General features: G+C 41.0%; 1 protein-coding gene across 6 annotated transcripts; it reads left to right on the top strand.

Annotated features, from left to right (window-relative positions):
- The first annotated feature begins 1,066 nt into the window (after window positions 1-1,066).
- On the top strand, window positions 1,067-23,358 carry LOC139753322 (uncharacterized). 6 transcript variants are annotated; one of them, XM_071669647.1, is made up of 4 exons: window positions 1,068-1,656; window positions 3,594-3,838; window positions 16,458-16,605; window positions 20,445-23,358. In XM_071669647.1, exons 2-4 carry the CDS (start codon window positions 3,752-3,754, stop codon window positions 20,792-20,794), a joined length of 585 nt encoding a protein of 194 aa, XP_071525748.1. In that variant the 5' UTR covers window positions 1,068-1,656; window positions 3,594-3,751; the 3' UTR covers window positions 20,795-23,358. The 6 variants fall into 6 exon arrangements, with proteins under 6 accessions (XP_071525742.1, XP_071525748.1, XP_071525743.1 ...); XM_071669642.1 differs by having other exon boundaries at window positions 3,519-3,838; XM_071669644.1 differs by lacking the exon at window positions 1,068-1,656 and adding an exon at window positions 2,944-3,242 and having other exon boundaries at window positions 3,519-3,838.
- The last annotated feature ends 1,664 nt before the right edge of the window (window positions 23,359-25,022 follow it).

Here is a 25,022-nt window from a genome sequence, read left to right as displayed (position 1 = left end):
CGAGGAAGAGGAGGGGGGGAGGGGGATTTTTTTCAATACAACGCAAATGTTAACAACATTTGCACAACCCCCTCAGAACCAGACGACGCACCTGAGTCATAACTGGGTATACACATGTGTAAATAATTACATGTGCTAAGACGCATCTCATTAAATGAAGCACCACCGTACAGTACAAACTTTGTACCTTTCTCCGTTTCCCTGCGAGTGAGAATCGGCTGCCTAGAAATGTCACACCATCCCATCACTTTCTGAAAAGGATAAATGTTCAGGTGTCTCCGTCAATTCCTGTCGAACGCGTTCGTTAAAGCTACTGCATCACTGTAAATCGTTTTCAATATTGTGCTTGACCAGTTATAAAGATCGTGTCGGTAGATTCAGACATATAATTCTACGTTAATATTTCTGAGTTAGCAACACGACCTCAAGACTGGATCATCTTTCAATTTCCTGGGAGCACTGACCTTATATTTTCCTCAATATAACAAAATACACAAAAAATGTATATATAGAATGACGAGATTTATCTTGAAATCTAAAACATGTAACATCGTGAGATACGTGTGTCATACAAACGTAGTGTGTAACGTGAAATGAATAAAGATTTACCACAGGAAACTGGTTTCTGGCATTGATATGTGACGTCAGGGCGTGCCTAATACACAGTTTTCATTTTTGTCATCTAATAAAACCTAAACCGTAATTTTTTTCTGGATGTATTCACTGTATGTTTAATGAAGAAAAGTTTTTATATACGAAACCAATGTGGGAAGGAGACACGTGAGGCTCATATAACTCAAGGTCTATTATGGCAACATCCTCATACACACACAAACACACACACTAACACACATCCCTGCCAGACACCACCCGCAGTAGCAAAATAAAGCTAATATATGCATATTCCACGATCCGTTAGTCAAGACATAAACATTTCTTTCATTATATTCTCTGCCTGACGTCAAAGCAGAGTTCACAGTTATTAGAAAGGAAAAAGAAATACCAGTTACTCAAACGCAAGAAGCCATTACGGACATGAAAACTAACTAGCAACGCAGCTCATAATCAGTCAGGTGCCCTCATGTGGGAGGGAAAGTAGCGGTTCCTGGTCGCTCTGTCCTCTATAATCATTACGAAGTTAAAAGGAGCAAAGAACAAGTGAAAGAAATAACACAATATTCATCTGAAATTGTCAGGCAACTACTTGGCGAGGGAAGGAATGAAATATTATCGCAAGGCGTAATGCAAACTAGAACGGAAGAATGGCTGAAGATGTGCTGAATTCCAGGTGAGGCCTGGATTTAGATGGCCTCGGTGGCCGTCTGCGTAGCCAACGCCGCCCAAACAACACTGTGTTGTGTAGCTGGATCCAGTGTGGTACTTTGAGCAGTGAGGGGTTAGTGCGGTGCATGAGAGCAGAAATATATTCAAAGCACTAATGCGGGTAGTAGAAATGCATCCTGTTGCCTCTTCTGGACGTTAGGATCCTCTTTTTCCCCCAGTTGGAAACAGCCTATTACTTTTAACTCAACTGAACCTACATGCATGAATTCTGGTCTGATACGGGAGACCTGTGAAATTCATATACCTGTAAGGCAACGCACCCTTCATCCTGGCCCCAAGCTGGTATCTCAACAAGCCACGTTGAAGAATAAGGTTGGTAAGAATTTTCCAAATAGCTAATTGAGACTACTTTATCAAGTTATGAGTGTTAAATTCTATCGTAGTGTGTGTGTGTGTGTGTGTGCAAAACACTTCAAACGTTTTCTGCTCACGTTTAAGAGTTGTGTTACATGCAGTTCGTAGCTACGTCTTGACGACAGTTCACTTTAGTATAATAAAATAAAAAATCTTATTGATTCAAACTGAACAAGTTTGGCCCATAGCCAAGAGGGGTCAGGGGAGACGAGAGCGATCTTCATCTCCCTTCACGAAAAAGATACACTTTTGTCACAAGAGCATTACGATATATAACGTAGTTTAATATTGAAAGGAACATTTGTGTCTCTGAAATCTTCAAACACTCGAGCAAAAGACTGCAAATCAAGTAGTCCATAACGAGCCTTCAAAGCGAGTAGGTTGTTGCGATAAATAGGTCCGTCTTTAATACAGTATTAGTTACGTCCTCTGCCTTCGGAAATCATAGCATCTGGTGTGCTAGCAGTGTGCTAGCCTTCTCCATAGTAAGATGATATTCCAGGAACTCCTCCTCACAATGTAAGTAGTGTAATCGGTATGTATTAGGTCCCTACCAACGATGAAAATTTTTAACACGAGTCGGGGCTGCTTTACCTGATGTTATATTGTTACGAATGGTTGAACGGAGTATAATACATACTTTCCCAAATTGGTGCATTTTTGTTGTGAAAAATCTATGTCAGATTTCACTGCTAGATTTTGTTTAACAGTTTTAAAAAGGCTGTCCCGCTATCTTGGCACTTTGTTGTACAGGTATCAGATGTAGCAGCCTATTATTTCACGGGTCTTCAAAGTTTCGTGCCTTTCAAAGCACAGGTAAAGCAAATATTGAAGAACACGTATCCACAATGGTATGGAACCAATGCAGGTACAATGCAAGATACGACAATCTCCAGTATGACAACATATAATATCTCTTGCCACAAAGTTTCATTAATTATAATAGTCTAGATTTGTCATATTTTTTTTTCCATGCGAAAGTGAAATCGAAATGTATTTCGTTAAAACTACAGACCCTGAAAAAAGGGTATTACAAATACAGATGAATTATAGCCACCCAGAGAATTAAATCATCTGGCAATTTGTGCGTCTTGAAATCTTTTTGTTATATTCGTTTAAACGTACCCAGGGCTAGGTTTTTTCGTCAATTACATAATGTTTTTAAAATTCTTCTTTTAACTATTTCATGGTATGCGCACGTCTATCTCCAATCATTTATCTAAACAAGGATATTTTGAACGATCAAATTTATGAACTGTATACAACAAAATGTAATGACATACACCGTCCAGTCGCAGCTCTGAGTAAGGATCCAGTGGGTGGGGCGTAGTATGTACACGAGAGCGGGTGACTGGTACCGACTCCACCTACCGACGGTAAAAAAGGATACCGTGACGTCAGCAGCAGAGGGTGGCCGCCAACACCGCTGGTGTTGGTAATGCCAGAGTGATGCGCTGATAACTGGCCGGGAGGGAGACCATTGTCGACGCTGCGAGGGGACGTGACCACACACCTTCTGCGGGCATTACCTCGGATTCGTTCAGGTGGTTTTTCCCGTCTCGGGCCATAGAGCAAGGCAACACCAGGCTCCCTGAGTCGGCCTGTGGTGCGTGGATTGTGGAGATGTGTGGGATGGGAGGAGACTCGGTGGTGGTGTCGTCGAAATGTGATCCTCCGCCGTACATATAGTACAAAATTTTTATTTCGTAGCGATTTAAATGCCTTAAATGTGCTGTCAGTATCATCGGACTTAATCCTTGGTAGAAAATGCAGCCGAGAAGCAATATGTTTTACATTGACAGACCACCTCTTCATTACAGGTGCCTGAAACCAATAGTGACAGCGACCAGTGACTTGATAAAAGACGTCTCCTCTGTGTTTATTGGTGTTTGCAGGTCTACAGTTCCAAGAGACGCTGCAGAGACAGGTCACCACTAGTGTTACCTAGTACAGAGTCACAGATTCAGGGGGCGCTACAGGGAAGTGCTGCGAGAGCCTCACCTCACCTCACCTCACCTCACCTTCGTAGGCTGAGGCCCAAGACTATGCCACCATGAAGTTGTCCACACGCGTCATCGAGCTTAACTGTCTCTTCCTCCTGGTGGTGGCGCTGTTAGTGGCACTGCAACTGTTCCTCCAGGTACTGTTGTTGTTACCGTTACTGTCTCTCTCGTAGTTTATCATGCAGGGAACTTAGACATATATATGACCCGACAGTGTGGTCTTCATCCAGTAGCCTAGTACGGAAACTGCCTTAACACCTGGCCCAGTTCACCCACCTTACTGTAGGGGCTGCTGCACCCCCAAGGGTGTTCACTGTGACAGCCATTGTATCTTCGGTCTTCCTCCTTCCTCTAATTGGGTGTGGTCAGGAAGAGGAAGGTAGACGAAGACCAAAGGTCAAAGTTGGGCAACAGAAGATATAATCAAAGTGCGGTTGTGTGTGTGGGGGGGGGGGAAGGTTTGTTAGTGAGAGTGGTTCGTTGCTGGTGTGCTTTTGGTGCTTCATTTACCGAGTGCCTAACTTACTCCGCGCTAGGGAGGTTGGGAAGACTCACCGGGCACTATACTGTACATAGTATAACCGACACGCGTTCCACTGAGTTGTTGCTGACAATCCACAAAATACTTTTTACACACTCTTCCACATTAGCTTTAACACCGCAAGTTGTATCATTTTTCTATTGTTTTTAGTTTTTTTGTATATACTCTCGTTAATGTATTATAGTCCTAGCTTCTGTTTTAAGGAGATTTCTATTAATTATGCATATTTGCTCACCATATTTCTGAAAACGGAAACATATCTTAAAGTGATGAATTGCACGATTCATTCGTGTTTATTACTGTAAAGAGTATCATTTATTTCCCTCTTCCTATGAGTGCGCAGTCTGTCACGTAACTGACAGTGCAATATATTGTTGCACATCACAGGTGACTGTCATTCCATTTCCAGAAATATCAAGTTCGTAAATGCTGAAGTAAGTAACGGCTAGGATAACGTATTTTTTTGGTGCACATATTTCCCCAAGCCTAGGCATTTTTGTATTGATTACTAAATGCTAGGATAACGTATTTTTTTTTGGTGCACACATTTCCTCAAGCATAGGCATTTTTGTATTGATTACTAAATGCTAGGGTAACGTATTTTTTGGTTCACATATTTCCTCGAACTTAGGCATCTTGGTATATCTTTGTATTGATTACTACTTCCTGCATTATACTTGGGACCAAAAATCAGGCAGTCTGTCGACCTAATATTGAAAATTATGAATAATGCTGGACCATCAAGTCCTTAATTCGTTCGCTTCTTTCCCATCATCTGCTCCCGTGTCACTTTTACGTACCATATTTTCTAAAATGGTCTCTTCCGGCAAAGGTATAATGTAGTATAAGTACAGTAATCTGGTGAATAGGTTTCTTTTAGGTGTCGGCAAGCTCATGGTCAGTCCTTAACTACAACTTTCAGCATATATTTCGGGCCTACATTTCTTCACTTACTAAATTAGAGGGATCTACATTTCAGCACACACCGTGTGGAATCCACCCTTCAGCATACACCATGCGGGACGAACCTACACTTCGGCTTACACAGTGTGGAACTCACACTGAAGTATACAATATATGGAGGGAAGCCACACATCCTAGAATAAGCAAGCTGGACATATGGCAGGCATTATTAAGCCCCCAGCCACCAGCCTGTAATAATTCAAGTCCAATATATTTTCTTGTTTGCGACCTCACAAATTAGTTTGCAGAAACTGCCTGCCGCCGGGTTAGACATGTGGCGTCGTTGCGGCCACAGTGAAGACACCCCAATTTTTTTTTTTTTTTTTTTTTTGTGTGTGTGTGTGTTTTCTGCCGTATATGTATGGGACACAATTCTTCCAGGACATCTGCCTGGCTGCTGACACAGTTTTACAAGGAAGTCCGCGGACTTGACCGCGATTATTTTGACAACAGCCTGAATGGAATTTAGTGTTAATGAAATTGGCTCATGAAGTTAAGTACCGTGCGTCTCATGGCCATATCTCTCAGACGCTTTAATTACAGTCGCTCTGATAATTCTGTGAACTGGTGTCCCAAGCGACGGTGTTTATTTATCCACAAAGTAATGATCTATTTCTAACTTTGTAAACTATTGATAATCAGTAATTTACTAACAAATTGTATTTATTAATCAGTGAGTAAGTGATAGTAGCAAAGTGTCGTCCTGATAAAAGGGTACTGGCCGAGTCACACAGTACTTGAGGCATTTCTATATTACCTTACTTCCTAACCACCACAGTACGACGCTTGGGTATCATGGCTTGGCCTTTTATTAGGTGAAAGGCCGGGCCGGGCCAGGCCATCAGATAGTCTTGCTCAAGAAGTAAATATCAGTCTCCGACGTTCATAACAACGAGGGCGCTCGCTCGCTCTAGTTACCGCCTACCTTCGCCGCTTCAGTGTGGCGCTTAAGTATGACATTTTATTCCTCATGCGGTCCAACTTAGTAAGCTGGGCTTCCAAAACGAGATGTGTCCGTATGAATAAAGGATATTCAAATTTTGACAGCAATACCAATACAACGTTATGCGAAAGGCATTAAGCAGAATCATGCCTCAGTCACTTAAACATATTCCGCCGTTATAACGGTCTACGTTACCGGTTGAAACACCATGAAGTATCTATCCCTCGCACTTTATCAGTTTTCTCCTCAACAAAACATTACATTACGGAGGTCTTCAACCCTCACAGCATTCGAGGAACCTTACCTTAAGGTTACATTAAAGTAACTGAGGAGGTCTCATACCCTCTTCATAGCATTCTGCGACTTAAACTTACCACAAGGTTGTCTTACCGCGGTTACAAGGTTCTTCTTAACCCTAATAGGACTCCAGAACCTTACCTTAAACATACCTGGAGCTATATATAACAGATCTAGAGCGATAGGTTTTGTTTCATCGATGGTCAAGTGATACACTTGTCTACCTGCTGTTCTCGGTAGCACGGGTTCGACGCGGGCACGCAGGGGTAAGTGTTTAGGTGCCTCACTGTAGTTTCAAAGGTCTACCCCCCTACTCCCGAGCCCCAGCTCAGTCCAGGACTTTACCTTACCTTACGCATATTCTCATGATATTTTCGAAGGAGGTCTTTTACTCACAGCTCCTCTCGCCCCACAGGTGTTCTACTTCGTCAAGCTGTTGAACGACGTGGCTATACGAACTATGTTAACGTCACACCCTTAACTCATAATTCAAAAAAAAAAAAAAATGTACAAAACTTTCCGGTTTGGCTGACAGCGATATGTTATCCATCCCTCCTTCAGATCTCAACACCACCCTCAGCCCTCTGCCCACTTGCTCACCCCACCCGCGATCCACTTCACATCTCACAGCACCACATAAACCCCCTTGCCTCCTCCATAACTTCCAGCTGCCCCGGAGTTCCTCCTACTTTACAGGCAACCAGCACGCAAGCAGCTTATGCTGCATGCATATGCCTTAGTTGCTTGCAGTGGCTTTGATCTCCGCTTCCCTAGCACAGCACCCATCGACCTGACACACCAATGATTAGACACCGTCTTCGTTGACACAGTTCAGTATAACCTGACGCATTCACGATGAAAAGACACCGCGTCAGAACGGACATGGACGCCCTCCCAAATTAGGTGCCCTTGTGTATCATGGCCATACCATGTGACACCATTTCACAGACCTGTAAATATTCCAGAGCGACTTCAATACAGTCTTCTGACCTGGAACTTATGTGAAAGTTATATCGTCCCGGTAACCTGAAGTCGTGGAAACTCGTACGTCCCCGGTAACCTGAAGTTGTGGAAATTCGGACGTCCCCGGTAACCTGAAGTCGTGGAAATTCGGACGTCCCTGGTAACCTGAAGTCGTGGAAATTCGTACGTCCCCGGTAACCTGAAACCCGTGTCGAGCTTACATCGCCCTGGGTGAACTGAAACCTTCCATACTGACCTGAAACTCACAATCAGTGCGAGTCAGCCACCTGGCAACATTCTCGCTGACCTAAACCGCAGCCTAGACTTTGCCACTACTGTCCTAACATCTTTCCGAAGAGTTTGACAACGTCCTCACCTACTGAGCAAGGTCCGGACACGACTGCAGCGTCTCCACTGGGATGACCTCCCCCATTCTTTCCTGATATGACAGGGGTTTTACTGACCTGAAATCGACTCCCAATGACCGCCATAAAACTCAGTGACCCGGCATTTTCCTCACAGGCCTTCCACTGCTAACCAGTGACCTGATATTGGTCCTTGCTGGCTTACTGCCTTCCCATAAAGACCTAATACTATTCTTACTAGCTTTACAGTCATTACCGGTTACTGATACTATCCTTAATGACTTGAAACAACCCTCATGACCATAACCACGTTAACAGACCATGACCAGTAACCACTTTTATGACCATAACCTAATCAAGAGACCATCAGGTCTCTTGTTATTGGCCCCGGGGTACCAAAGATGTCCAGATAAAGTCCCCATCTTGAAGACAGGATCAGACAGACAAGGTGAATGTCAGGCAAAAATGAATATTACGCCTTTTGGTACGGAATGATATGAAAAGGAGAGATTGCAAACGAAGAGGGCACACTTGAAAGGGAGAAGAGTGGTCACTACTGTGGTGGTAAAAATGTCTGTCCTTACCTTGGGAGTGTGTTGTTCTCCATGCTGATGTAGGCCCGAGTTACGGTGCGTAGGCGCGAGAGGCGAGCCCGAGTGACGGAGCGGGCCCCTGGGATCCACGCGGGACAAGGCCAGGCTTAGATTTGCCACCTAGGGATAGTGTTGAACTGAGACACAGGGTAGTTGTAATAAAGTCATTTCATCAATACACTGATACATCAATACACCGATACATAGTACGCTTGCTTCACTGCAGCAGGAGTGATGCCCCTGCATCAGTTTAATACATACACTACTACGCTTGTTTCATGTGTACTGCAAAAGTGATGCCCTGAAACTAATACAGAGGGATTTGCACACTATTTCCAGTTTGTGCTACTTAAAATACTATGTTCAATGACGATAGTGACAAAAATATTGTGCCAGTACAAGGGAAAAAAATATGATTTAAAAAATATGAAAATTATGAGAAGAGGGATTTAATGGAAACGTATCGTATGATCTAAAGTGTTTGCACCTTTAAATCCCTAAGAGAACGGGGCTCTCAAATGACAGGGGTTCGTGCCAAGCCTCCGGAGACCTGAAGGATCTCTTAACACGAACATGAAAGTCCTTCTACAGGTTAACTTTTAAACTTCAGTGATGCAAAAAAAGAACAGAAATAAATGTCAAACACGTCCTCTGATCTTTATATATATATATATATATATATATATATATATATATATATATATATATATATATATATATATATATATATATATATATATATATATATATATATATATATTATATTATGACGGATATTCAATAACCTGACACTACCTCATGACCATCACAAGAGTAAATTGTTTCATTTCTTTTTTTTTTTTCTTCAAAAACTAACTATGGTTACTTCATAACACAGTCAATACGCTAGTCAGTATCAAAAGTACAGAACCACCACGACTAAGTTCACGTTTACTGGAAAAAGAAAAAAAAAATATCGCCTGACTGTACAGAACATTTGCTTACACCAAATGTCATGGTATCTGCTCAAACATGTGGGAGAACGTTCGTCCCACTAAACCACAGGATGCAGGGGGGATGTTCAAAACATATGGCAGAGAGCACAGCAAGTTAGCCTGTTTGAAAGTGTGACACTAGCTTGAAATCTGGTTCTCCATTTAATAAGTCTGACTGTTCTTTAGGCTTCGTTTTCACTTTATTTTTTCTTTTTTTTCGCCTGTCATGGTGTGGTATATATTTGAAGGTGAAATCGCAAGTTATAAATATCATTCACTTTCATATATATCATCACTGACTGGTGAGATCAAATTTATATATAAATAAACTGAAATTTAAAACGTATACAACTTCAGTCTGCTCACTAGATTAAGTCCTTCGACAACCATATCCACAGTAATAAAGTACAAGTGAGATTTTATAAGGCCAGCGTTTCGTTCATAGCCTTAGAAAGGCACAGGCGAAACAGAAACTTTATATAATTTCGTAAATATTCTAAAAAAAAAAATCACGTTTCTTTAATTAAAAATCTGTAAACTACGAACATTTCTAGTAAATGAGAAAAACTAATATGAAAAAAAAGGCAATATTTTGAGTTCCTTTCTTTAAATTCAGACGGAACGCGACTTAGTAGTGTGTAAAAATACGAGGTAAGTGGCAACGTCGCCCGGTCATTCATACCGACGCTCACCCGCCTCCCGAGGCGCAGTTGCTCTCTTATTTGATCAGGAATTCATCTTCTGAGCCATGTTTATATTGGACTATAAATCCTGCCGTAAAGAAGGTGTCAATAATAGTAAACTTTACTGCGCAGGACTTGGCTCTACGGACGTGAAGCTCGTGTAAACAGTGCGGGGAAGTCAATACAAACATCTTTTTTAAGGATCTGACTTTAAGCTGGAGGGTACGACAGTTGAGCACGATGGCACGACCCTTAAGTACGACGGTATGACCGTTGAGCACGACGATACGACCTTTGGCCATGATAGACTGGCCATTAATTGCTCTGTCGCTTAAAGGTCTGGCCAAAGGCCTAGCCATCAATGACCAAGGTCGTACCATCGTGTTTCTAGGGTCGTATCGCCGAAGAGCGAACCGTTTTATCAAACGAACGTACCACCGTACCTAATAGCTGAACTGCTTTGTTCGAATGGGTAATAAGTGGGGAACCAAAGTGATTTATATAGCCCTGTTGGAAACCTTCAGAGGCTGCAGCTGGTGGCACTGAGTATTAGTGGGAAGATCCAGGGAATACTTCCTTGATCCTGGCCAGCTGGGTCCTCCCGGCCATCTGCCGCCCTACTCCCTCCACAGTCACCGCGCGACACATGTTTTCTTGTTTTCCCTCTCGTACCCAGACTATAATAATCTGTTACGGCGAACAGCCTGTGTGTAATACCAAACTATTTTTATATCCACGAGTTCGTTCCCAACCGCTATCATAAACAGAGCCGGTATAGAACCCATGGTAAATTGCCGTTTGAATTCCTTTGTAAATAATCGTTAAGAAATACAGATGAAGCAAGTCTGAATACATTTTTTTTCCTTTGAATAATGGCAGGCTCTTACTTCAGGTACCTGAGTGACCCCGTTCACTTCGAGTGACTCTGTTACACAAGATGACCCCCTACTGACCCTCAGTAACCCTTCCATTCCTCTCCACAACACCCACTATAACGCAAGATGTGGCGAAACTCTTATTCTCAGGGTGAACGTTTACCCAGGCTTAAGAGAACATACACAGACAGCTTGACTCTCCTGTACCTTCACAAGCGTGCCGTAGACTGTCCTGTGTCCTCACCATCATGTCGTAAACATGTCGTACACGGTCCTGCATCTTCAGAAGCGTGTCGTACGCTGTCTTGTGTCCTCACCATCATGTCGTAAACATGTCGTACACTGTCCTGCATCTTCAGAAGCGTGTCGTACAGTGTCCTGTGTCATCCCCGTCATGTCGTAGAATTTCGTGTCATCACCAGCATGTTATAAACTTTCCTGTGTCCTCACCAACATGTAGTTAGACAACCCCTAATCCTCACTAGCATTTCGTAGTCACGCACGCCGATAACACCGTATCACTTTGCTTTGACTTGAGCACAGGATACCGAGTTATCGAGAGAGAGAGAGAGAGAGAGAGAGTCAGGGGAAGGAGTTGGTGGGCAGTGTTCAGTCGGCTGCCCCTGGTGCAGAGTGTCCTTGTAGCGGGACACCAGTCTCGGCTGAGCCTTACACAGCCCAGCCAACGTCTTCATCGGATACCCAGGCGTACATGACACTGGTCCTTACGGTGACCTGGACGACGGGGCTGGAAACCACGCTTAAAGAAAACGAACAGACTTTGATAACTGACAAGACGAGAAGATATCACCTTAATGGAGGACACGCATAGCGTTCATTTATGAATGTATTGCGATCACGATAGGCTAGTCTTGGGAGGCCAGGGGGGAAGTATAAGGGTCTCTTCCAACAGTGTGGCTTATCAGCGTTATCTTCAAGTAAGCGCCAAAGGCGTTTTGCTGGTACTGCGCTCACGGCGAAAACCCAGCGTAATGTACGGAAATTTCAGTACTTCCCGGCGTCATTATTCGTTCTACGCGGGATGAAGCTTACCTAACCTGACTGCCTATAGCCTTCCTGCCACAGCCATAATATATATATATATATATATATATATATATATATATATATATATATATATATATATATATATATATATAGCAATCTTGCACCCCTTCGTCCTGCACGAGAATGGCTAGTAAGCCTGGTAAAAAGTTACTTCTGGTTGCTGGGTGTCAGGACTGGACCCTCGACAACCACATGCCTGTAACAGGACGAACGGGTATTCTATTACAGTAGAATGAGGCCACTTCTTTCATACAATCGGTTTGGCAAGAGGTAGCGCAAACGTCTTTCACAACATGGGCAGCGGTTCGATTCCCCACAAGTCTTACTGTTGGGTCAGTAGTATACGTACATACATCTGGATTTGCCCGTTTCATTTACCGATGTTGACCTTCATATAGATAGATAGATGGATGGATAGACAGATAGATATGTAGGTTACCGTAGACCGCCTACATGAGGTTAAACATCGAGGGAAGTCACTTTGTATCACGGGAAGTACATTTTCGTCAAAGAACTTCTCACTCGAAAGGAGTCGCCCCTGGAGGAAGTCCTGGGTAATGGAAAGGAGTCTTGGGTCTTACAAAGGCCTCTTCTCTCAAGCCCTTAAGATTACAGTGGAGTCCCGAGAGGATTGATGCATGCCGGTAAAAGAGCAGTAATTAATTTTCCAATTCTCTGTAGCTTCTTATAACAGAAGCTTCAGCTACATGATGCAAACCACAGCGTGAAAGTTCTTCCACATCCAAATGGCCTCACAGTCATTCCACAACACCCCAGACTCGAGGTGGGGGGACCTCTGGCACGGCCCTCCTCTCATACCCTACACTGCTTGCTCATCCCAAGATTCTCCTCCCTACACGGCCGTCCCCTTCCCACACCGCCACCTCCTCCTGCACGGCCTTCCACTCCCCAGACCCCAAACCAGTCCGATCACTTGAGTCGCGACGGCCTGTCTGGTCTCTGACCGTGGTCGCCTGTGCCGAGCAGTACACTCTAATACTTGCTTCGTTATACTTTTTTTTCCACTAGAAACTGTTACACACGGGAAAAAGTATTCATATTTTGCTCTTCAGTTCAAACAAAGATGTCTTCCAAGTTTAAGGCCTACCGGTGTCGCCGTTTCGGACTTATTTGCATCACATATACTCGAGGGTAAGATTCCAAGCTGGAGACGTTCACGCAGTCACGACACCTTGAATATAACAGTAGCCCGTATGGATGGTGTTCCGCCCCTCAGGTTTCTTGCCTGTAATTATGTTCCCGGAACCTGTCCACGAGGAAGGGGAAGCCTGCATCGGTCAGCCCCCCCCTGTAAAAGCGATCTTGGGAATGTAATCCGATAAGAGCAAAGTTACGGGCTACCGCAGAGGTTTAACCATTTTCCCTGTGACTCTCTCTAAGGGTATTTCAGTACAAGGTCCACTTAGACGGCTGGAAGTTTACTTGAGGTCACTTTACCAAATGTCTTCACAATCGGTAAAGCTTGTGACGGGAAATCGTTTTCTTTTATTATGTCCCTTCGTCTGTGTCGTGAGAAACCCTATATCTAACGGTCTATACCTCGACAACAGGCACCAGCGGGAGCGAGACAGTGGCTGGAAAAGTTCATTTAAGGGTTGTTGGGGGAAAGGAATATGGCTGTATTACACTGCAAATCCATGAGTAGGTCTGTAAGAGGTCTTATCGATTACTTACACTTACTGAGGTGACTTCTTCCGAGGGATATGGAAAGGCAGAACCAGTTGTATTATATCCTCACAGTCTATATTGTGTAGAGCTTCTCACACGCTATATTTTTAGCCTTTGAGCTTCAGTCGATTCAGTAAGCCAATTATTATTCTTATTATTATTATTATTATTATTATTATTATTATTATTATTATTATCATTAATATTATTATTATTATTATTATTAATAATAATAATAATATTATTATTATTACTATTATTATTAATCTTTTGAAGGTTTGTGGAAGTGGAGGCCACTACTCTATGTGCATGCAATTCATTACAATGTATTCATTTACCGTAGTTTAATTTATTATCTGGTTGCACCACCATTCTCCTCCTAGGCTGCTTTCCTATCATTATAGCTCAGCTCTCAGTTAAGGCTCAGACGTTTATCACAATGCAAGATCTCTCGCCTCTACCTGCTTCCTCAGTCGACGAGACCAAACTGGGTTTTTACGTGCGAGGTAAAAGTGTCCCTGAAAGTCAGTGAACTTTAAGGCGAATTTGACAAAGACCAGAATACACTGCGCCAGCCTTCCCAACCTATCGAATATGATGTTGACAAGTTGGGTCCTCTATTTACCCGGAAGTCCCTCTCGCAGCTAATTAACTTCCTGTAAGTGGATACTTTTAATAAGATCTGATTTCACTCTTCCTGATCGTCATTGATTAATCAGTTTTCGGGGGCAAGAGGGTTGAATCTCACTGGTCATGCATACGACCAATGTGTTGTGTCCTGTTCAAGTCCACTTCGTATGTTGTCACTGTCAAGTACACTTCATGCCTTTCTCATAAGCTTGTCACCCTCAGCCCCATCACGTCAGTGACCTGGAATAGTAGCGGCTTCAAAACCAAACCATGTGAAACAACACTGTTTAGTCTTCTGCATGTACGCCACACATATCCTCTCTTCCCTTACAGTTACTAAACGCTCGGTCCATTAAAGACTTCTTATCCCTACTTACAATTACCTTTTACCTCGCCACATCCCCCCCCCCCAAACACACACAAAAAAAAAATGTTCATTTTCTAGGGCTGCATGTTTCCTTTGCCATAAAAGTCTAATAAAATTATATAGTTCGTCATCTCTCGTCAGAACCCAAGCTGTTTCACATTCTTTTCGGAAGACCATACACAAGCCAAACAATAATACTGTCTTTATCGGTCAAAATGTTACCCATATGTTCTTTTAAAACGACCTTCATCCACGGGTACGAGTGCTGGTCTCAGCCACCAAACTTCCCGCTTCCTTTTTCCTTCCTCGCTCCTCCTTATAGGAAGATTACATGAAAGTAACTTCCTTGGTTAATTTCGTCTGAACAATGCCTATCATATAAGGGATGATTTCCCTGCCATGCTCTCTACACTCCAGGTATCTGCCACTCACCGGTAGTTCATATATCTGTACATTCATATACGGTATAATGCTTACAGAGTTTCCTTGCTTACTGAACAGCATCTTCCTTTAATACTATAATTACCTTACTATTTACTTTCTGTTCTCCAAATATCTGTAGGCTTCAGACTAGGTCACTAATTTCTCAACGTTTTCTCTCCGTGTTGTTTCTCAACAGCCTACCAACATTTTTCCATCCCTATTTAAGTTAGGCTCTGGCCCTAGCCCCGTCTTGCTTCGGCTCTTTGAATCGAAAGGCAACTCTTAACAGTAGACCCTCAGTGCCATTCCTTCATACGCTTCTCGAATGTCCTGTCGCCGAGGACATGCCGTTTATCTCTTACTACCAATGCTTCACGTATCCTGTTCCCTTCCCTCATTACTCTCTCCTCACTAGACCGAGTCCAATGGCTCCGGCATCACTATCACAGAACCGCTTCAAGTTTATCACTGATGTACGAGTATTTGGCCGTATCAGACAGCTACAGCCTTATCTTTACACCAGTGATCATCTATACTATGTATGCCTTACTGTTATTCAGTCGTTTCCCTTTGCCTCCAGAAAATCATCCCAAAGCGCAGCGCCTGCTTTAACATGTGAGAGTGTCTGCTTAGTTACCCTACTCTCTTTATTTACTGCTCACTGAGAGAAACTTCAGTTAGCATAATCTTTTTTCTTTATGTCAGAAAGAAAGAGAAAGAGAAAGGCGGGGGTTGAGGTAGTGTGGTGTGATATGAACTGGGTGCGCGGTTGGCTGGCAAGCAGGCAAGGTAGGAGGGTAGCCGGGAAGGCAGCAGTAACCCGAGCCAATAACCTCGGCACCACACCCCAGCCCCTACCTCTCATGAGGAAGGGGGGAGGGACCGAGTTAACAACACGATTCTTGGGTTACACCCGTTATCTTCAACCATCAATCAATCCAATTGTCCATATTATCCAAACCTGACTAGGATGCACACTCAACCAATCATTATTTCCAGGCAGTGGATATTGTGCCGTGCGTTTTACATAGCACCAGTCGGTAAAATGAACGAATAACGCGATCTCGGGATATTCTATCGTATCGTAACTCGCATTAGCAAGGCTAACCTAGCCTAAACCTAAATACATACGCACCCAAGAAAAATCCTTGTGGCATTTTACATGTTCTCAAATGTAATTCTGATTTTTCTGGATCTGAAGAACTGATTAAGCAATAAATTGTAAACCTGTATGCTGCTTTGTGGCCTTTTTCATGCTACAAGTTCCCTTCTATGATGTTCCCGTACCACACCCATTTCCATATATCTTCAATTCCCATGTTCTATTCTCCCTTTTACTACCGATCCACTGGTCCTCATTTCCCCCTTCAACCAATCGGCAGAGAGCTCAGCAACGGCTACAACTGAGCGAACGTCAGGTTGGAGCGAACGAGGCGGAGGCGGCGGCGGGTGCGCTGCTGGCGGACGATCCTGAAGCTTTCCCCGTCCACAGCCCTGCCGGTGGCGTCGACGCTCTCCTCGGTCTACCAGGTGAGCTCATGCCCCTGAAGGGGGAACTTACCCAGCTCAAGGTTATGTGTTACAGCCAGTCTTCCCAGTCGAGCTGTCAGGTTAGTGACATAGGAATATTACAATACGGATCAATTCATTATGCAGTGTGGCTTTTATTTTATTTTTACCCAAGAAGTGATAACGCATAGACGACATATTTCCCACTACACATGATTAGATGCAAACTTTACCGTCTCACGAGAGACATACTTAGCTATTCTCGGCCACACACTTGGCTTTCTCGACGGCATACCTAGCTATTCCTCGACGACATGCCTGCAAGCAGTCCCTCAGCAGCATCTGCCTATCTCAGCGACATGCATGGTTATATTTCGACAACATACCTGGCTCAACTTCGACGGCATATCTGTACATTTTTTTCAACGATATACCTGGCTATCTTTCATACCTACCATTAGACGCCATACCTAGTAATCCTAGGACAAAATACTTAGCTGTCCCTCGACGACATACCTAGCTACCCCTCGACCACGTACCTGGCTATACCTTGACGAAATACCTAGCTGTCCCTCAATGACATACCTGATTATCGTTCGACAACAAAGACCGTTGATATACCTCACCGATATACTTTATCCTCTGGTGACAAGCATTACCATTCCTCCATAGTATGCTCGGCTATCCGACGAAGAGCCCTCTTTAGGCGTCTACGTCAATCCAAAATTGTACTTTTAATACCAGGTACTCCACTAGTGGAGCCAGGGGGGGGCTTATGTCGGTAGCTTCCATCCATCCAACACCAGGTAATCAATGCTTCGCCGCCGAACAGGACGGAAAACGAGGTTACTGGCCAACATCGTAATGCAATATAGCCACCGCGGCGCAGTCATTAAATACAACGGTAGGCCCATTGAGGACAGCGGTACGCTCCTTGAGTACGGTGGAACTACTTTTGAGTGTGAAGGCATGAATCTTTAACCTACTTGACTCATAAGGGTCAAAAAGCCAAGGCCTACCTTCCTCAAGGTTCGTCTAGCCTTTCTCGTGTTCTTACCCTCGCATTCACAGGTTGTAACATCTTGCTGAAGTGGTTAAGGCCACCTAATGTAACAGGTTTTTTGTGTTGTAACCGATATTATGAAGTCCAGGATATATACACCTTTCCTCATGGCGGAAGTGTCTCCTCAAAGAATCTAATAAGCAGCAAACTCGTGTTTTATTAGGCTGTTCTCGTTGCTTATGACAAAATAATCGCTTGTCGCATCAGGTTACACGGCAGAGATGACACACACACACACACACACACGACATAACATGTAATTAAGCAGGAAGCGTGTTGAAAAGATGTAAAAAAGTATTTTTATAGTATGAGTGTTGGATGAATGGAGTAAAATGAGTGATGACATGGTTCATGCAGACCGCATACATAAATTTAAGAAGTCGTGTGATGGTGGGTGTTAAAGAGTGCCCCCAACCCACCCACACACGAGCCGCGCAAGGGTGTAAAACTCCCTTCCCAATGGGTACAACACAAAGAGGTAATTACATCTACGTAATTACACACACACCATGAATCCTGTACGGTATGAGGTCGATTAACATGACGTCTGTTATGATGTCACCTGAATTATGAAACGCTGATGGGCAAAACAACGTTTGGACTTTTGCTTCCAATACTTTTGTGTCCTCATTCGAGGCATTTAGCTTTGCTTTCTCTGAGACCTAAATTTACGTTATCCAACAAGATGAACAGCTGTATCGTTGTCCGATTTGCCAGTGGGCAAACTACGAGTTTAGTTTTCAGTCGTGTCAAACGACCGCTACAGAAGACTTTATCAATCGAAAAGATATTCAACATGGCCCAGACAATGACGTGAAAGTATACAATTGATTTTATTGATGGTAAATCGTCGCTTTAATCGGTATTTTAATTTGTTGCCACGAGCTAATGTAAACAAAAACAATGTAGTCTTTACCTTCAGTATTTCTTTGCAGGCTGAACGTTTCAGGAAGCAGACCATACAAGATGTCGTTATCGTTAAATGCCTTATCACTTCGTTAACACACTTAACTACACAAACTTGGTATTATTGGGCCAACAGTTCCACCTTCGTCCACTTCCGCCGAGGTGTTGACCTCAAGTCACCACTTGTCAACAGGGATCCTAAATTTTTGAGCATGCGCAAAATGTTAGAGGGGGGGGGGGGACGACTATCATAACCACTCATTAAGTTGTAAAAATGTTACTTAATTATAATAAATCTTTGGATTTTGTGGTGCAAAAAAAATGAGACGTTATAACTTATTTCAAAGGAACAAAAAGCGTACCAGATATTTCTCTTTTGATGGATGGTTGGTTGGTTTGACAGCCCCAGTGCATGCATGGCCATATATTGCTTTTGGAGATTTATCTCTAGTTGTGTCACACACCTGAGAGTTTCACTAGTTAAGAATCATAAGCATACAAATCCACATAAGTATACTAGTAAGTTATTGAATATTGAATAAACTTACGGAAGTTGAATAGCTAAATCTTCAAACGAAGTGACCAAGTATATAATAATTTTTAGAGTAAAGATTAAATTAACTTTTTTTTTTACACTGGAATTTGTCAGTTTCTCTTTGTTTATGCGTTTGATGGGTTGGAACTGTAACACAATCGAGAACAATATTGGGACGTTATCTGAAATCTGTTCATTTGCAATTCTACTAGTTGTACACACAAAGAGCTTATTTTTTTTTTTCTTTTATGTATATTTTCAGGTGAACATAAACCACAGAACTACACATTCCCTAAATTCTATAAACTACATGTAACCAGTATGTTAGATATCAAAAAATATATCAACGAAAAGCACAGAATTTCGAATTAATCAACTTTCAATTATGTGTAGAAGGGTTTTTAGGCTAGGACATTTTACAGGTTTTCTTCAGTTGTATTTATTGATCAACTCCCAAAATTTTACAGCTGAAGACATTTACACCACTGTCAGGTATTTCATTCTCTGGGGTTATAGTCAACATGACTTCAGAGGAAGTCGAATTTTTAAGCGAATTTGCCTTCTGGTGACAAGGTAATCTTAGGCGAGACAAATTGACGAATGCGAAGGCTGTGATTTGAGCGAGGAACTGTACAAGAAACCTTGTTTTGTCTCCATTACCATTGCCAATTTACGCATTTTACATAAGCAGCAACTCCTAACTTTGTAAAGGGAATGAAGATTTATTCTACCACAAAAATAATGTGCAGATAAATGTGGCCTTTAGCTTGAGAGTTTAATAAAGACATTCAATTTCCAAATCTAAGTTTAAACATACTCAATTTTCTTATCACAATTTGTGTCAGGAAACTTTTCATAAAATTTAACAGTAAACAAATATGGCTCAGTCATAAAAATTAAGGTTAAACAACTCTACTATAACTAAGTACACCAAATTATGAAGTTGGAGAACATAAATGCTCACGTGTGTACAGGTATGTATGATTTAAAGATAAATCATTATTACTTTAGGTTATAACTACATGTCACTCACATATGAATATAGTTCCTACACATACCGTATCAATAAATTTAACCGGTTACAAATGTAAGGACCTTATGTATTCAGAATCAATCCTTTATTACTAGAATCTTCATAATCTCATTCCCTTCCCATGGGTACCTCTTCATATAGCTCTATTTCTCAACCTTCCTATTCACATCTCTTCTCAGAGAGTTTATCCCCTCTTCTCCTTAGACTCCAGCCTTTCACTATCCCAAGTGTTTCCCTCCCAAAAGTCACAAACCCTTAACTTAAAAGAAAAGAAGCCCTCATTGGTCCTTTTCTGCACTATACTGAACTCTATAACTCCGTAGGGTCTGAACATGATGTCAAAGAGGAGTCGTTGGTTGCAGCACCCTTTGTCCCCAACATCCGCAAGTCGTTTCCCAAGAGAAAGGCCCCCTACATAAGGAAGGGCAAGAACAAGAAGAAAAAGGGACAAAAGAATAAGAAGAACAAGCAGCAGAAACATGGGTCTCACGGAGGTTTACGAGAAGAGGGTGAGGGAAATGTGGGTCTTCAAGAGTGGGGCAAATCTGGAAACTTAAAGAAATTTATAGAATCTAAAGAGAAAGGGAAGGCTGGGGTAAAGTTTTGGGGTAAACATGGAGGCAAAGCAGCCATAAACAAACTGGCTAAGGTGAATGGTTCGATCAAGAGCTAAAATAAATGAATGTTTGCAAGTGTTTATTACATGTCTATGGCTGTTTTAGTTGGAGCTTGAGCTTCTTAATGTTCCGTGATACTTTTTTTGCATGGGTATGCAAGGGCAGTGTTTGTTGGTGGGGAACATTATTAACCATACATAACAGCAAATGAGGGATAAGGGTCCTGACATTGCCCTTTTTTTTTTTTTCAAATTACATAAATCTGTTCATGGCAAAATGGGAGGATTCTTTATTTCTTCTATTTAATTTGTTTGATATATATGTCTAGATTGTTAATAAAAGAAGTATATATTCATTTTATAACACGTGCTATATACTTAGAGAGAGTGTATATGATGTTAGAAATATTCTTAAAGCCAGGTGTCGAAGATTTTTCATTTGTTGAACTGATAGCCTTAATTATTGACCTTGGCAGTTGGCAGGAATAAATCCCAGCTAATTAGCAAGTCCACAAGAATCTTCATGTATTCAATATTTTGTTAGTAAAAGATATGTTTGTAAATGATAACTACACTCATGCTTTTAATTAAACTTAAAAAACTGATGACATCAGCTACAAATATTTTGGAACTTTGTATATGTGGTGTACCCCTACATAAAGGACATAAAGGTGTGTATGTGAAGAAAGCAATGCCTCATGGTGGGAAGTCTATTCATCAAGAAGGTCTACATGATTGGAAAAATTAGGGGAGGACATACATGAAACATATAAGCAAAGATATAAAGGGTTAAGGTGTTCCATGCCATATAGCTTTAAGTTGAAAATTATTCAAGATCTAGGAAGTGAACAACACATGTATTTTTTTTATTCACTAAGCACAAACATCACCCTTGAGACTGAAATGCTGATACAGCTAGAGGTTGGAGGTAAAGAGGAGAGGCAGCCTTAGCAGCACTGAACAGTTTGGTTTAAGAGGGAGGAAGTAGACAGAAGGTATTCATCAGAGGGAAGTGTTGGTTCTTAGAATGTAAATGTGTATAGAAATGAATAATGAAAAAGATAGGTCTACGAGGAGTGCAGGTGGAGGCGAGTTGGGTACCATTTGGTGGAGCGAGTTGGGTACCATTTGCTTAATGTAGTTTAAGGGGCCCTAGGAAGGAACCACACAGCTTTCTTCAACCAATGGCAGCATTCTAACTAAGCACCAAGAGACGTAATTTCGATGTACTTACATTCAGGTGCTGTATGAATATTAAAGTATGAAATTGATGTGATTTACCATAAAGAGACAGGTGAGTTACACATTATCAAAAAGTTGTGACATGGAGAATGGGGAAAATGAACTCTAGATGTTTCCTTTTATTTCTATCCAATTTTGATGTTTTTAATGTAATATAGTTTTACGAGATATGTCAAATACATTTAATGTTGTGATATAGTTTTACAAGATATGTGAAATATAGTTATTGTTATAGTTTGCCTGTTCATTCTCTACTCTAAAGAAAAACTATTTAACAATGACCACGTGTTCTACTGAAATTTTACAAGATATATGAAATATAGTTGTAGTTTGCCTGCTCATTCTCTATTTTAAAGAAAAACTATTTAACAATGACCACATGTTCTACTGAAATTTACATACATAAAAGTCTGACTTACCTGCTGTAATATGAATTTCAGAAATTCTTGAAAATGGTCTTGCTGGGATTTTTTAAGGAAAAAGGTATTTTTTGGTTTAGAATAAAAAAAAATTGCCATTAACAAATGTTTTGGATAAATCAAGATAACAAATACAGATCATTTTTAAATATATTTTCAAAATATATTTTTCAAAGTGCTATTTCAGTTTTTGAATACATGATACAAAACCAATTTGTTCTTTTTTGAACAGTGATTATTAAGAATGGTCTGCATTCATTATACTGATGAATTAAAATAATTAATTTTTGGCAAAAACCTTTCCTAATTGGACATTTGTTACAAAAACAAAATATTCTTTTCATCTTCAGAACAGTTTATAACAGACTTACTTCAGAACAGTTTACAACAGACAAGTAAGTCTTTTGTGTGTACAAATATCAGTAAATAATATCATGTAACATTTTGCTATAGTTTCTTTTGTCTTTAAGACTGAAAGAACAACCAAAGAGCAAACATAAAATCAAGCAAGAATCTTGTTAGAAAAGATATGAAGTACTTTCGTTTTAGGATGACTGAAATAAACTGGGTTATGAGGATTGAATATGGATAGTATACAGAATTTAAAAAGTATGATATTTGAGAAAGTTTCGCCTTGGGATAGGGCCCCACGAGTTAAGAATTCCTTCACTATTCAGTACAAATGTGTAATTATAGGGACAACATATATTCTGTGTACATAAAAGAAATTAAGAGTCCACCTTTAAACTGGTATAATGATAGTAGCCCAGGATGTGGAGAAGAAACAAGTTGGCAATAGTGCCATGTACACCACCAGGGCTTTTATAGAAGGCTTTTGTATTGTATTGTATTGTATTGTATTGTATTGTATCTGAGGTTTCAGTGCTGCAGATCTGTATAAAATATTTAAGGCTTACGGTGAAAATTGACATATTATAAATACATATTTATATATGATTACTCCAGCATTCATTAACCCTGTACATACAGAATGATACAACATATAAGTACATACCCAAAATTATATAATTTAAAGTGAACTCTAAAAAAGCTACTTTTAATCTGCCATATCAACATAGAAAAAACTGCAATACTTTAGAGATTTTACAATACAAAAATGTCAGTAAGACATCTAACTGACCATAGCAAAATGAAAGTTTTGAAAGTCACTCAACAACTCATGGTGAATTTTCCTGATTTTACTTTCAAATATTCAATTCAGTCTATACTAAAACATTAAATACTGATATACAGCGAATGAAAATACAACAAACAGAATGAAGCATAAAAGCACTATATATACATATAATTTACTGTAAAAGCACATAATACCAAAATTTGACCCAGGAATGGCAGGCAGCTTGGGCAGAGACAGAACAGTTGAGGCAAAATTGATAAGTAATTTTAGTTTTTCATTCATGGCCCAGAATGGGGGTTTTAAAGGTGGGTTTTTTGGAGGTTTTCTTTAAAACTGATTAGATCATTAGTACAAGTACTGTGTATGATTAGATCATTAGTACAAGTACTGTGTAGTATTTTGTCTGAGCTCAGACCTTCAAAACTGGGTGTTCTTGGTTGGTTTCAAAAATGCTATCTAGAGCCTAAAACAGTTCTCTAAAAGTGGGTTTTTGTCTTTTTCTAGTGATTACTTAAGTCCTGTTTGTATAAATAGTCTTTTTGGTTCAGCTAAGACTTTCAGAACTGGATGTTTTTAACTGACTTGTCAAAACCTCAAACCTTGACCTACCTTAACCTGCTCTCACGGTTAGACCAGAATTACACAAAATGAAATGAGTAATTTTTCAGTTTTTATGCAATTTACAAAAATCCATTCCGCCATCTACATTTCTAATCTTATCAATTACGAAGTATAACCAATTCCCTAAGGTAGATGTGCTACTGCTCATCTGCACATGCATACATATATGTTCTTGTATACCTAATTGCCTCTCTCTTTTTGATAAGGCTGCATCAGGAACAGATGACTTGAGTCTTTGAGGAAAAATGCTCACTTGGCTCTGTCTTCTGTCCTCACTTTTATAGTTCCATAAAGTAACAATAGGGAAAGGGAAGACTTCGAGTCATCTGCCCCTGCCTTTCATGGTTGCCTTCTATGATATGCAAGAAGGACATGAGTTATTCTTCCAATGTACACAAACCACTTCAAGTCATCTGCCCCTGCTTTTCATGGTTTCCTTCTATAATATGCAAGAAAGACATAGAGTTATTCTTCCTATGTACGTACACAGACTATGCAGAAATAAAAGATCCTCCTTAACTAAGCTATGAAACTTCCTAGTTTCTTCGATGAAAAGTAAAGGCCTGACAACTTCCTCGAAGGTATGTGCCATAGGAATTACACAAAAAGAAATGTGTACTTTTTAGTTTTTATGCAGTTCCCAAAAATTCATTTAGCCATTTTTCCATATCTAATTTGATCAACTGCATTCCAGTTTACAAGGGATGGATTAAGTACATACATGTACACTTTCTTAATAAAAAGTAATTTTGTAGAACTAGGGTCTTCAACCACAACAGTCTCAGGTCAGAAAAAGAGCAAGAATAACCAACCAATTACTTAGAGTAGACGTGCCACCCTCAATCAATACAATATATTTTTGTAT

This window comes from Panulirus ornatus, chromosome 14, assembly GCF_036320965.1.
Source record: "Panulirus ornatus isolate Po-2019 chromosome 14, ASM3632096v1, whole genome shotgun sequence".
NCBI lineage: Eukaryota > Metazoa > Arthropoda > Malacostraca > Decapoda > Palinuridae > Panulirus > Panulirus ornatus.
Note: the sequence above shows the minus strand (reverse complement) of the source record. Positions and strands in the feature narration are given on the sequence as shown.

Excerpts from the sequence above, each read along its gene's own strand:
- LOC139753322 (XM_071669641.1), top strand. The coding sequence starts at position 1,546 with ATGAATTCTGGTCTGATACGGGAGACCTGTGAAATTCATATACCTGTA. Across the intron at positions 1,657-16,457 it reads AAGCCACGTTGAAGAATAAG|AGAGCTCAGCAACGGCTACA; the intron begins GTTGGTAAGAAT and ends ACCAATCGGCAG. Across the intron at positions 16,606-20,444 it reads CGCTCTCCTCGGTCTACCAG|GGTCTGAACATGATGTCAAA; the intron begins GTGAGCTCATGC and ends ATAACTCCGTAG.